General features: G+C 40.5%; 1 protein-coding gene across 1 annotated transcript in view; it reads left to right on the forward strand.

Moving 5' to 3' along the window:
• The window catches only part of TRPM8 (transient receptor potential cation channel subfamily M member 8), an 89,538-nt gene that overhangs the window by 25,977 nt on the left and 49,058 nt on the right, over positions 1-14,503 (forward strand). Inside the window, exons 9-10 of the mRNA XM_036858039.1 lie at positions 10,477-10,579; positions 11,693-11,811. Coding sequence (XP_036713934.1) covers positions 10,477-10,579; positions 11,693-11,811 — 222 coding nt within the window. The remainder of the gene's footprint in view (positions 1-10,476; positions 10,580-11,692; positions 11,812-14,503) is intronic.

Below are 14,503 nucleotides of genomic sequence, written 5' to 3' on the forward strand. Positions count from 1 at the left end.
CCTTCTACGCTGACAGGTACTCTGTACGAAATTAACACACAGTGAGACCCAATTGGTTTTGTTTAATTTCACATGAGTAAGCAGTTGGGCGATAATCCCGGTAAGGTACAGCAGGGTCGAAGTGACCAGGAAACAACTCCTTTCTGGATTAAGCCTCATTACTAAGACTCAGGATTAAAAAATGCACATGCATCTTCTGTCTGTAGCTGAGAGTCAGTGTTGGTACTGAACGATGCCCTGCCCAACAAATGCGTATATGATGTTCCTACTTGAGATACTGCATTTTGCAGATTTTACTGAAAAAGGTGAACCTGATGGTTTTACATGAAAGTTTTTGCTGGGATTTTCTTGTATCTTGGCCAAGTCCAGTTGAGAGACAGACACAAGAATTAGGTAAATGAGAGATCAAAATATCAGCTTCGTTGGTGATGAAGGCCAAGTTGAAAGATGTGGCTTAGGGGTGCAGTCACCATGGGCCTCCTTTTGCTGAGCCCCAGAAAGAGACAAATGAACCCACCCAGACAGAGGCAGCCCTGGATGACTGCTGGCCCCCATCTGCCTAGCCCTAGCCTAGGCATGTGGCTGACAACAGACACCAGAGCACTAGCACCCTGCAAGGAGCAGATCCCAATGGAGAAGCAGGACAGGACTGGCTGAGCAAGGCCAAAGTCATCAACTGGCTGTGTCAGTCCCCTACCCGGAGTAGCAGTAAGCGAAGGGCTGGGGGATACCTAGGGACCTGATTTGGATGGAGGTCCCTCTGCATGAAAATATGTGGGTGAGGAAAATATGTATCACCCAAAGTAGTTATCTTCAATTCTCCATGTATTCAGACCTAAACAGTTTGAGTCATTCCAAACACATCAGGGGAGCAATCCCAAAGCGTAGATATCAACCTAAGACCTTGTGTGTTGAGCAATGTCCTCAAGGTAACTTCCTGTGATGGATGGAAGAAATTTGGTGGTCCGTTCAAGGATGCCCACAGAGGAAGGAATAGACCACTCTTAATTCACCTACCAAAGATGGCCCTGGGTCCATTCTAGTGACTTTTCTCTTACTCCTTCTGTGAGTTGGCTTGTTTAGTCCAGACCAGGTCACGTCCAGAGGGCCATGCCACCTTACGGGTCCCCACATCCTTTATGAAAGGTTTTGATTTCTGCTTCAAGAAAACTGATACAGGAAAGTCGTCTGAAGCAGGCTAAATGTCGGACACATTTCACTTCCTGTGGTTATATTATTCTTTCTGGGATTCACATCTAATTCATATTCATATGCTAATGATTTATCATAATTATAATCAAGTCAACCAGAAGACATACAACAATAATAAAAATTAGTCTGGCATTTTGATTATGCACTTGTATGGGGTTTTGCAGTTGGGAGAAATTTCCCAACAGACCAAGCCCAAAAGTGGAATTATTAATTAATGAATGTATACATTCAATCAAATTTGTTTTTTGAATTTTTGAATTTTGTTTTATTTACTTTTTTATACAGCCGGTTCTTATTAGTTATCTATTTTATACATATTAGTGTATATATGTCAATCCTAATCTCCCAGTTCATCACACCACCACCCCCACCCTGCCACTTTCCCCCCTTGGTGTCCATACGTTTGTTCTCTACATCTGTGTCTCTATTTCTGCCCTGCAAACTGGTTCATCTGTACCATTTTTCTAGGTTCCACATATATGTGTTAATATACAATATTTGTTTTTCTCTTTCTGACTTACTTCACTATGTATGACAGTCTCTAGATCCATCCACGTCTCTACAAATGACCCAATTTCTTTCCCTTTTATGGCTGAGTAATATTCCATTGTATATATGTGCCACATCTTCTTTATCCATTCGTCTGTTGATGGGCATTTAGGTTGCTTCCATGACCTGGCTATTGTAAATAGTGCTGCAATGAACATTGGGGTGCATGTGTCTTTTTCAATTATGGTTTTCTCTGGGTATATGCCCAGTAGTGGGATTGCTGGGTCATATGATAATGCTATTTTTAGTTTTTTAAGGAACCTCCATACTGTTCTCCATAGTGGCTGTATCAATTTACATTCCCACCAACAGTGCAAGAGGGTTCCCTTTTCTCCACACCCTCTCCAGCATTTGTTGTTTGTAGATTTTCTGATGATGCCCATTCTAACTGGTGTGAGGTGATACCTCATTGTAGTTTTGATTTGCATTTCTCTAATAATTAGTGATGTTGAGCAGCTTTTCATGTGCTTCTTGGCCATCTGTATGTCTTCTTTGGAGAAATGTCTATTTAGGTCTTCTGCCCATTTTTGGATTGGGTTGTTTGTTTTTTTAATATTGAGCTGCATGAGCTGTTTATATATTTTGGAGATTAATCCTTTGTCTGTTGATTCACTTGCAAATATTTTCTCCCATTCTGAGGGTTGTCTTTTTGTCTTGTTTGTAGTTTCCTTCGCTGTGCAAAAGCTTTTAAGTTTCATTCAGTCATGTTTGTTTATTTTTGTTTTTATTTCCATTACTCTAGGGGGTGGATCAAAAAAGATTTTGCTGTGAGTCATGTCAAAGAGTGTTCTTCCTATGTTTTCCTCTAAGAGTTTTGTAGTGTCCTGTCTTACATTTAGGTCTCTAATCCATTTTGAGTTTATTTTTGTGTATAGTGTTGGAGAGTGTTCTAATTTCATTCTTTTACATGTAGCTGTCCAGTTTTCCCAGCACCACTTATTGAAGGGACTGTCTTTTCTCCATTGTATATCCTTGCCTCCTTTGTCATAGACTAGTTGACCTTAGGTGCGTGGGTTTATCTCTGGGCTTTCTATCCTGTTTCATTGATCTATATTTCTGTTTTTGTGCCAGTACCATGTTGTCTTGATTACTGTAGCTTTGTAGTATAGTCTGAAGTCAGGGAGTCTGATTCCTCCAGCTGCGTTTTTTCCCTCAAGACTGCTTTGGCTATTCGGGGTCTTCTGTGTCTCCATACAAATTGTGCAAGTTTTTGGTCTAGTTCTGTAAAAAATGCCACTGGTAATTTGATAGGGATTGCATTGAATCTGTAGATTGCTTTGGGTAGTATAGTCATTTTCACAATATTGATTCTTCCAATCCAAGAACATGGTATATTTCTCCAACTGTTTGTTTCACCTTTGATTTCTTTCATCAGTGTCTTATAGTTTCCTGAGTACAGGTCTTTTACCTCCTTAGGTAGATTTATTCCTAGGTATTTTATTCTTTTTGTTGCAGTGGTGAATGGGATTGTTTCCTTAATTTCTCTTTCTGATCTTTTGTTGCTAGTGTATAGGAATGCAAGAGATTTCTGTGCATTAATTTTGTATCGTGCAACTTTACCAGATTCATTGATTAGCTCTAGTAGTTTTCTGGTGGCATCTTTAGGATTCTCTATGTATAGTATCATGTCATCTGCAAACAGTGACAGTTTTACTTATTTTCCAATTTGTATTCCTTTTATTTCTTTTTCTCCTCTGATTGCCGTGGCTACGACTTCCAAAACTGTGTTGAATAATAGTGGTGAGAGTGGACATCCTTGTCTTTTTCCTGATCTTAGAGGAAATGCCTTCAGTTTTTCACCATTGAGAATGATGTTTGCTGTGGGTTTGTTGTATATGGCCTTTATTATGTTGAGGTAGGTTCCCTCTATGCCCACTTTCTGGAGAGTGTTTATCATAAATGCGTGTTGAATTTTGTCGAAAGCTTTTTCTGCATCTATTGAGATGATCAAATGGTTTTTATTCTTCAGTTTGTTAATATGGTGTATCACATTGATTGATTTGCGTATATTGAAGAATCCTTGCATCCCTGGGATAAATACCACTTTATCATGGTGTATGATCCTTTTAATGTGTTGTTGGATTCTGTTTGCTAGTATTTTGTTGAGGATTTTTGCACCTATATTCATCAGTGATATTGGTCTGTAATTTTCTTTTTTTGTAGTATCTTTGTCTGGTTTTGGTATCAGGGTGATGGTGGCCTCATAGAATGAGTTTGGGAGTGTTCCTTCCTCTGCAAATTTTTGGAAGAGTTTGAGAAGGATGGGTGTTAGCTCTTCTCTAAATGTTTGATAGAATTCACCTGTGAAGCCATCTGGTCCTCGACTTTGTTGGAAGATTTTTAATCATAGTTTCAATTCCATTACTTGTGATTGGTCTGTTCACGTTTTCTATTTCTTCCTGGTTCAGTCTTGGAAGGTTATACCTTTCTAAGAATTTGTCCATTTCTTCCAGGTTGTCCATTTTATTGGCATAGAGTTACCCGTAGTAGTCTCTTAGGATGCTTTGTATTTCTGCGGTGTCCATTGTAACTTCTCCTTTTTCTTTTCTTCTCCTTTTTTTTAATTGATTTAAGTCCTCTCCCTCCTTTTCTTGATGAGTCTGGCAAAGGTTTATCAATTTTGTTTATCTTCTCAAAGAACCAGCTTTTAGTTTTATTGATCTTTGCTATTGTTTTCTTTGTTTCTATTTCATTTATTTCTGCTTTGATCTTTATGATTTCTTTCCTTCTACTAACGTTGGGTTTTGTTTGTTCTTCTTTCTCTAGTTCCTTTAGGTGTAAGGTTAGATTGTTTACTTGAGATTTTTCTTGTTTCTTGAGGTAGGCTTGTATTGCTATAAAATTCCATCTTAGAACTGCTTTTGCTGCATCCCATAGGTCTTGGATTGTCGTGTTTTCATTGTAATTTGTCTCTAGGTATTTTTTGATTTCCTCTTTGATTTCTTCAGTGATCTGTTGGTTATTTAGTAACATATTGTTTAGCCTCCATGTGTTTGTGTTTTTTATGTTTTTTTCCATAATTGATTTCTAATCTCATAGCGTTGTGGTGGGAAAATATGCTTGTTATGATTTCAATTTTCTTAAATTTACCAAGGCTTGATTTGTGACCCAAGATGTGATCTATTCTGGAGAATATTCCATGCGCACTTGAGAAGAAAGTGTAATCTGCTGTTTTTGGATGGAATGTCCTATAAATATCAATAAATCTATCTGGTCAGTTATGTCATTTAAAGCTTGTGTTTCCTTATTTATTTTCATTTTGGATGATCTGTCCATTGGTGTAAGTGACGTGTTAAAGTCCCCCACTATTATTGTGTTACTGTTGATTTCCTCTTTTATAGCTGTTAGCAGTTGCCTTATGTATTGAGGTGCTCCTATGTTGGGTGCATATATATTTATAATTGTTATATCTTCTTCTTGGATTGATCCCTTGATCATTATGTAGTGTCCTTCCTTGTCTCTTGTAACATTCTTTATTTTAAAGTCTATTTTATCTTATATGAGTATTGCTATTCCAGCTTTCTTTTGATTTCCATTTGCATGGAATATCTTTTTCCATCCCCTCACTTTCAGTCTGTATGTGTTCCTAGGTCTGAAGTGGGTCTCTTATAGACAGCATATATATGGGTCTTATTTTTGTATCCATTCAGCAAGCCTGTGTCTTTTGGTTGGAGCATTTAATCCATTCATGTTTAAGGTAATTATCGATATGTATGTTCCTGTTACCATTTTCGTAATTGTTTGGGGTTTGGTTTTGTAGGTCCTTTTCTTCTCTTGTGTTTCCCACTTAGAGAAGTTCCTTTAGCATTTGTTGTAGAGCTGGTTTGGTGGTGCTGAATTCTCTTAGCTTTTGCTTGTCTGTAAAGCTTTTGATTTCTCCATCAAAATGAATGAGATCCTTGCTGGGTAGAGTAATCTTGGCTGTAGGTTCTTCACTTTCATCACTTTAGATATATCATGCCACTCCCTTGTGGCCTGTAGAGTTTCTGCTGAGAAATCAGCTGTTAACCTTATAGAAGTTCCCTTGTATGTTATTTGTCATTTTTCCCTTGTTGCTTTCAATAATTTTTCTTTGTCTTTAAGTTTTGCCAATTTGATTACTATGTGTCTCGGCATGTTTCTCCTTGGGTTTATCCTGCCTGGGACTCTCTGTGCTTCCTGGACTTGGGTGGCTATTTCCTTTCCCATGTTAGGGAAGTTTTCGACTATAATCTCTTTAAATATTTTCTCGGGTCCTTTCTCTCTCTCTTTTCCTTCTGAGACCTCTATAATGTGAATGTGGTTGCATTTAATATTGTCCCAGAAGTCTCTTAGGCTGTCTTCATTTCTTTTCATTCTTTTTTCTTTATTCTATTCTGCAGCAGTGCATTCCACCATTCTGTCTTCCAGGTCACTTATCCGTTCTTCTGCCTCAGTTATTCTGCTATTGATTCCTTCTAGTGTATTTTTCATTCAGTTATTGTATTGTTCATCTCTTTGTTTGTTCTTTAATTCTTCTAGGTGTTTGTTCTTTAATCCTTCTAGGTCTTTGTTAAACATTTCTTGCATCTTCTTGATCTTTGCCTCCATTCTTTTTCTGAGGTCCTGGATCATCTTCACTATCATTATTCTGATTTCTTTTTCTGGAAGGTTGCCTATCTCCACTTCATTTAGTTGTTTTTATGGGGTTTTATCTTGTTCCTTCATCTGGCACAAAGTCCTCTGCCTTTTCATTTTGTCTGTCTTTCTGTGAATGTGGTTTTCCTTCCACAGGCTGCAGAATTGTAGTTCTTCTTGCTTCTGCTGTCTGCACTCTGGTGGATAAGGCTATCTAAGAGGCTTGTGCAAGCTTCCTGATGGGAGGGACTGGTGGTGGGTAGAGCTGGGTGTTACTCTGGTGGGCAGAGCTCAGTAAAACTTTAATCCGCTTGTCTGCTTGTCTGGGTGGTGCTGGGTTCCCTCCCTGTTGTTGTTTGGCCTCAGGCAACCCAGCACTGGAGCCTATCTGCTCGTTGGTGGGGCTAACGGTGGACTCTGGGAGGGCTCACGCCAAGGAGTACTTCCCAGAACTTCTGCTTCCAGTGTCCTTGTCCCCATGGTGAGCCACAGCCACCCCCTTCCCTCCACAGGAGACCCTCCAACACTAGCAGGTAGGTCTGGTTCAGTCTCCTATGGGGTCACTGCTCCTTCCCCTGGGTCCCGATGCGCACACTGCTTTGTGTGTGCCCTCCAAGAGTGGAGTCTCTGTTTCCCCCAGTCCTGCCGAAGTCCTGCAGTCAAATCCCACTAGCCCTCAAAGTCTGACTCTCTAGGAATTCCTCCTCCCATTGCTGGGCCCCCAGGTTGGGAAGCCTGACATGGGACTCAGAACCTTCACTCCAGTGGGTGGACTTCTGTGGTATAAGTGTTCTCCAGTTTTTGAGTCATCCACCCAGCAGTTATGGGATTTGATTTTATTGTGATTGCGCCCCTCCTACCATCTCATTGTGGCTTCTCCTTTGTTTTTGGTTGTGGGGTATCTTTTTTGGTGAGTTCCAGTGTTTTCCTGTCGATGACTGTTCAGCAGTTAGTTGTGATTCTGGTGCTCTCGTGAGAGGGAGTGAGCGCACGTCCTTCTACTCTGCCACCTTGAACCAATCTCCGATCAAATATTAATTGAGCAACCTCCCAGGGTAATTGTGGGTGACCTCACTGATCATGTGGACAAAGAGCCCCCAAACCTGACCTCATGGTTTCTCATCCTCGTCAAGAGACCCTGTATTCTTCCCCACTGGGACCAGGCCCTCCTCCCTTAGCAGTGCTCTCATAGTTATTCCGCTGTAACTACTCCCCACCTTCTCAAGAACTTGACCCTTCAGGGTCTCCCAGTCTATCAGCCAACCAAGGTATCATTCATTCATTCATTCATTTCAAACACTTGGATTTGTTTAGTTGTTATTTATTGAGCACATACTGTATGCCTGGTACTGGAATAGGCATTTCAGAAAGAATAGTATACGCAACAGGGAGTGCTTGTCCTCAGAGAGAACACAGAAATTGAAAAAAATTCATGTTGAGTGATTACAATACAATGTATTGTATAGTTTCAAACCAGAAAGGGTGTTCTGAAGAAAGGTAGCATGGATACACAGGGCTTGAGCCAAGGGAGCCTGGCCTGGTGTGGAAGGCCTTTCAAGGGAAGGCTTCTCAGGGGACGTGGCGTGGGAGCCATGTCTGACTAATGGGTGGGGTTCAAGGGTGAGGGCTGGGGTTGTTTGGTGCAAAGTTCCTGAGATGTGAGGTAAGCATGGCTACTGAGGAGTTGGAAGATGGCAATGAGGGTGGATACTGTGGGTGGAAACTGGAGGACTTTTGAGGGTTTTGTTCTTGTTCAGGTGTAGTGGGAAGTCACTGAAGGGTTTGAGGCAGGGTGAGGTGTGATCCAAGTGTATTCAGTTAAGGTCACACCGGCTGCAGTGGAGGGTTAGGATCTGAGGAGGTGAGAGTACGTGGGTGGGGAGGGGGGGGGATGAGATAGGCGCCCCTGCAGCATCTCTGGGTCCCATCAGTTTGCTCTGTATCCATATTCACCTTCTCCTTCTTCCTTTTTATTTTGAAGAAAAAGATGTCTCACCCCCTCTGTGCTGCTTACCCCCACATGTGCCCCAGAATCTTGGGACCTAGACCCCTCCCTTCCTGTCATTTCTTGTTGGACCCCTTTCCTCTGCCTGAACAAAGGCTGCCGGCGTAATGAGAGGGACCTTCCCCTCCTGCTGTCAGCCCCTCCTCCTCTCTCCATCAAACCCACCGTGACTTGTGTTTTCCTGCTGTTTTCATTTATTTCCTCGTCACCCTCAGATGTCCTTTGAACTAGGGTCTCTGACACTATTTTTCCCAGGAAACTGCAGCCTTGAGGTCACCTCCTAAAGTCCAAATCCAAGGGCTTTTCTTTTTTCTTTTTTTTTTTAAATTGAACTATAGCTGGGTGACAGTATTGTGTTAGTGTCAGGTGTACAGCAAAGTGATTCAATTATATACACACACACACACACACACACATCTTCTTTATCCATTCATCTGTTGATGGGCACCTGGGTTGCTTTCATGTCTTGGCTACTGTAAGTAGTGCTACCATGAACATTGGGGTGCATATATCTTTTTGAATTAAGAGTTTTCGTCTTTTCTGGATATATGCAAGGGCCCTTTTTAGTCCACATCTTCACCCTTCCAGCCTGACCTGAGGCTTCCCTCTCCACCCAGCTGAAACTCTCTGTAGTTTCAGGCCCTCATTTCCAGATGTTGCCAGGAAAACCCACCACCATCTTGAACGCAGTCTAACCACAGCCAGACTCGTTTCCTCCTCCAGAAGGAGCTCTTCCTTGCCAAGCTCCCACCAAGCTCGCCAATGCCTGAATCCTTGGAATCAAGGGCTCTGCCTCTCCCCCAGCTCTTGAATCTTAAAAAGTGTCTTAAAATTAAACTTTACAGAAAAATCACAAAGGATAATATAGTGAATTCCTCGTCTCTTTAGTCAGTCACCAAGTTGTCTTGGCTTTTGTTCACACTGAAATTTCCTTCCTATAATCTAAGCCCTACGTCCACACTCGGATGATTTCTGTGGTCTTCTGTTGTCTTTTCCGCATTTATTCACTCATTCAACAACTGAGCACCTACCATGTGTTACACACACACACACACACACACACACACACACACACACTCATCCCTAGTCAATGAGTCTCTCAGCTTTTTTTTTTAATTAATTTTTATTGGAGTATAGTTGATTTACAATGTTGTGTTGGTTTCTGCTATACAGCAAAGTGAATCAGTTATATATATACATAAATTCACTCTTTTTTAGATTCTATTCCCATATAGATCATTATAGATTACTGAGTAGAGTTTCCTGTGCTATACAGTAAGTTCTTATTAGTTATCTATTTTTATGTATAGTAGTGTGTATATGCCAATCCCAATTTACCTTTCCTGCCCCCCCTTTCCCCCTTGGTAACCCTAATTTTGTTTTCTACATCTATGACTCTATTTCTGTTTTGTAAATAGGTTCATTTGTACCATTATTTTTTAGATTCCACATATAAGCGATATCATATGATATTTGTCTTTCTCTGTCTGACTTCACTCAGTATGACAATCTCTAGGTCCATCCATGTCACTGCAAATGGCATTATTTTGTTCCTTTTTTATGGCTGAGTAATATTCCATCGTATATATACACCACATCTTCTTTATCCATTCTTCCATCGATGGACATTTAGGTTGCTTCCATGTCCTGGCTATTGTAAATAGTGCTGCAATTAACATTGGGGTGCATGTATCTTTTCGAAGTATGGTTTTCTCTGGATATATGCCCAGCAGTGGGATGCCTGGATCATATGGTAGCTCTATTTTTAGTTTTTTAAGAAACTTCCATACCATTCTCCATAGTGGCTGTACCAATTTACATTCCCACCAACAATGTAGGAGGGTTCCTCTCTCAGCTTTTTGATAGGGACTTGTTGATATATGTACCCTTGTAAAGCCAGTACTTTATTCTCATTGTGGTCAAGCACTCACTATTCCAATTTAGAAATTAGATGCTGTGGGTACAGGCGCTGTAGAAGAGGGAAGGAGATTTGGAACATTCCTATAGGTGGTCTTTAAAAAAAATGGAATAAAATATTCCTCACCAAAAGAGAGTCTATGCTCCTTGTGCCTGAAATCAGTTGGCTGACAACTCTGCTCTTTAAATCTTGCCAGCTCAAAGAAATTCTCGAAAGTTCTCACCTATTAACCGTTATTAAAATAGAAGAAGCTGGGGATGAAATTGTGAGCAATGCTATCTCCTATGCATTGTACAAAGGTGAGTAAAATTAGCTCCTGTAGAAGTTTCAGCTTTGTGTTGCTTTCTGTGGCTTTTAATGGCTTCCATTTATTTTTTAAAACAGCTTTACTGAAATATAATCTTGCACTTAATTTTGATTATCATATATTAGAAGTTGGAATAACTACTATTGATCTGCTGAGTTAAATCTCCTTGGTTGTATATATTTAACAGAACAAGAATTTTTATGACATCAAAATATCAGTTAAATATGATCACAGTACTTTCCAAAGAGCTGTCTCTAACAGTGGTTTAGAATCTTTATCTGAGTCTCAGACACTTTGAGAATATGATAAAAGCTATGGACCTTTGTCCTAGGATTCCACATCTGTGTACACACGTGCACACACACATAGATAATTTTACGTTCAGTTTCAGGGGTTAATGCATCTCCTATGCTTATGAATGAACCTCAGTTTTAAAATCCTCATGTGTGAACTTTGCTGTCTGAGAATCCCATCAAGGTGGAATTACCTGAAGTAAATAGACCCCTGGCAAAGACCACGTAGAGTTGAGCCATCTGATTAATATACTTAAGGCATGCAGAGCAGGGCAAGGCACAAGAGAAGTGCACTTTAAGCATTAGCTATTTATTAGAATCATTCTTACTGTGCTTGTCAGAAATTTGGTTGTAAGGATATTTATTAAAATGGGACTATATCTGTAGAGATACATAGGTACAGAAATTATTAGCTCTGAAAAAGACAAGTGGAATATTGTTATAATAGAGCTCATTATGTCATAGATTTAGATATAGTAAAAGTCAGATGTGGTCCTGGAAATGTGCCATTTATGGAATCTGAATCTATGGAAAAATATCAATGTACCATAGTTACACTGTTAGGATATGAAATGGAAAGATATTATCACCTAAACTGATCCACATTACATACTTTGGGACATATAGCATATGGATAAGATTGAGTGAAAATAAACTGTCAGTGAAATGACAGCTCTGAGTGTCTGATTCTAAGAGAACATGCTTAGAATCTCCTTTGATAAATGGCTCTGATAATTGGCCATATGGAATGGTTCTGACTCTCTTGTTTCTGGGTGTTTGGTGAGTTGATTTTTTTCCCTGTCCTCTTACAGCCTTTAGCACCAATGAACAAGATAAGGACAACTGGAATGGGCAGCTGAAGCTTCTGCTGGAGTGGAACCAGCTGGACCTAGCCAGTGATGAGATTTTCACCAATGACCGCCGGTGGGAGGTACATAGGAGGCCCTCCTGGGTTATCCCAGTGGCAGGTCTGGTCCATTTCTGACAGGGTCTTTGCTCTTGAATATTGTAAAGGATTGTTCTGTCCTGGTACATCGGTGTTGCCAAGGCTCACTTTCCTCATCTGTAGTAGGGGATAATAACATTGACTTAGTAGGTTGCTTGCAAAGAGATAATAAAAACAAATACACTAATGTAAGGTAACATCAATCCACCATTACCATCCAAAATTTATACCTCTTCCGCCATGATGTGAGAGGCGATTCTCCATCGAGGTTTTGAGGTGCAGATTTCCTCCTGGGAGTTGATGGACAGAAATGTGGGGAAACTAAGTGCAGGATGATTGAAAGGGGTTTATCAGAAGTAACTCAACTGAAAATCCAGACAGCGGTACTCATTTTGTGCCCTGCCCCACCTTCTTAGCCAAGTTCTCATAAGAGAATTGTTAGCAGTGAGACGCATAAGAGAAAAATAGAACAAGTTGATTAAAGACATACAATGAATATCTTAGAGTTAGAAAATCAGGACTCCCCCAGGCAAACGAGTACCTCCAATATGGAAGTTGTATGTCCAGAAAATCTGTACTTTTTTCCAGTAGAATGACTTTTCTCACTTTGAATTTGATGAGAGTTGTAAGACTGCATTTTCCAGCAGCATCCTCTTGGGTACAACTAAAGTGAGATCCGCCTTAGGAGCTCTGTTTTGTAGGAACAACTATAAACCATCACACTTGGATCTGAAAGGTGGAGGCTTCTTTGTTTTAAGCTCTTCAGTCGCTGGTGGGCAGTGAAAACACTTTTAGGCCTATCGTTGTATAATCAAAGATGAAGACTTCATTTATCCTTACATGTGATCAATTTTAATAATAGAATCCAAATAAAGTCATGGCTTATGGGTTTTTAAATTATTCATTCCTTTAGCAAACATTATCTTCAGTTTTTGCAGTATAATGAACCCTATCTCACATGGCAAGTCTTTAGTTAGTTGAGGGAAAACAGAACTGTATGTAAATCTAGGTAATTGATTCAGAAATGAACCCCTGTGTGTGAAATGTTCTATTTAAGTGACATCAGATGGTACAAATAAACATAAACTCAGGCATGCATTGAATAGTACATTTAATTTTATTAACTCAGCTAAAGATAGTTGAGTGAAGGACATAATGGTTTAGAGTATGGACCCTGGAGCCAGCCCATCTGCATGACTTACCTCTGCAAGTTACTTAACCTTCCTCAGTTTCCTTGTACAGTGGTGAATTGGGGTCAGTTCATACTGGTTTTAGCAAGAGCTGACTGCTAAAATTTTTAGGGATTTTTGAGTCGGTTGTTAAATACAGTCATTAAAAATCAAATACTATACTCTTAGAACTAAATAAATTTTATTAAAAACAAAGGCAATAAATAATCAAACTCGTCCCTTTCTAACTATTTTACTACATTTACTCTGATCTATACTCTGGAGGTTATGTCAATTGTATCTGCATTCTGGAAACACCGTACTTGCTACTCTGTGTTGGGTCCCAATTGTGCATTCAATGATGTCACATGGTAGCCGAAGACTGGCCATGTTGGGAGCATTTACACTGTAGCAATGGTCAAATACTACAAATCAGGGCTTATTATTTTCTTCCAGAGTGTTGGTTGTAAAGTATTTACCAGCACACCACTGCTCATCTGAAAACAGAGATGGTAATAATAGTGGTAGCTACCTCATTGGATTGTTATGATGATTAAATCAGATAATATTTCTAAAGTGCTTAGAACACTGGCACATATTAAGCCGTATATAAGTCTTTGTTTAAAAATAACTAAAGATCTTTGCATAACCTTTTGTAGTGCACAAAGCAGCTTCACCGTGCTAGTTCACTTGGCCGTCATGCCAACCATCACAGGGATTATCTCATTTTGCTGGTTAATAAGCCAGGGCTCAATGGGTACCACAGGAGGGCCATTCTGATGGTTTTTTGAGGGCCTGCTCTGAACTTGAATCTCCCAAGGCATCTTGACCTGTGTTATCTCATTTCATCCCCACAAGCACCTATTTTACAGACGAGCAAACTGAGGTTGAGACACAGTCTTGTTCGAGGTCGCACATAAGGTAATGGTAGAACCAAGGTTTGGGAACAAACGTGTGTCTGACTGCAAAGCTGTTCTCTTCCCCGTACGCCAGTGGTTCTCAAAGGGTGGTCCCTGGACCCGGGGCAGCATGAGAATAACCTGGGAACTTGTTAGCAGTGCAGATTATCAGGGCAGCCACCTCCTTTTGTCCCTATCCCACCTGGAGCCACAGTGTGGGGACTCAAGGGACCCTTGGCAGTTGCCTCTGCGGGCAATGTGTGATCCCGGAGAGACCAACATCAGACAGAAACAGAAACCGCTAATGCTGCCCTTGGCAGGGGATATTCCCCTGAATCAGGGCTCAGACAAGTAAAGTGAGGACAGTGGGCTGGGTGAGCAGCAGCGAGGCTATTTGGGGGGCTCAGGGCTACAGTGCCCAGGCTCCTGGAGCTGCCCCAACTGGCTCCAACTGACGGTTCTCTGTGTCATCAGAGCTTCTGGTATTTACTTGTGAATCTGGATTTTAATGCTGGCAATGTGGATTTTTATGAACTGTCTAATTTTTAATGTTGGCAACAGAATCAAATTGTAAGAAATAGTATGGAGGACAATCAGAACATATCTGAG

This window comes from Balaenoptera musculus, chromosome 7 (assembly GCF_009873245.2).
Source record: "Balaenoptera musculus isolate JJ_BM4_2016_0621 chromosome 7, mBalMus1.pri.v3, whole genome shotgun sequence".
Taxonomy (NCBI): domain Eukaryota; kingdom Metazoa; phylum Chordata; class Mammalia; order Artiodactyla; family Balaenopteridae; genus Balaenoptera; species Balaenoptera musculus.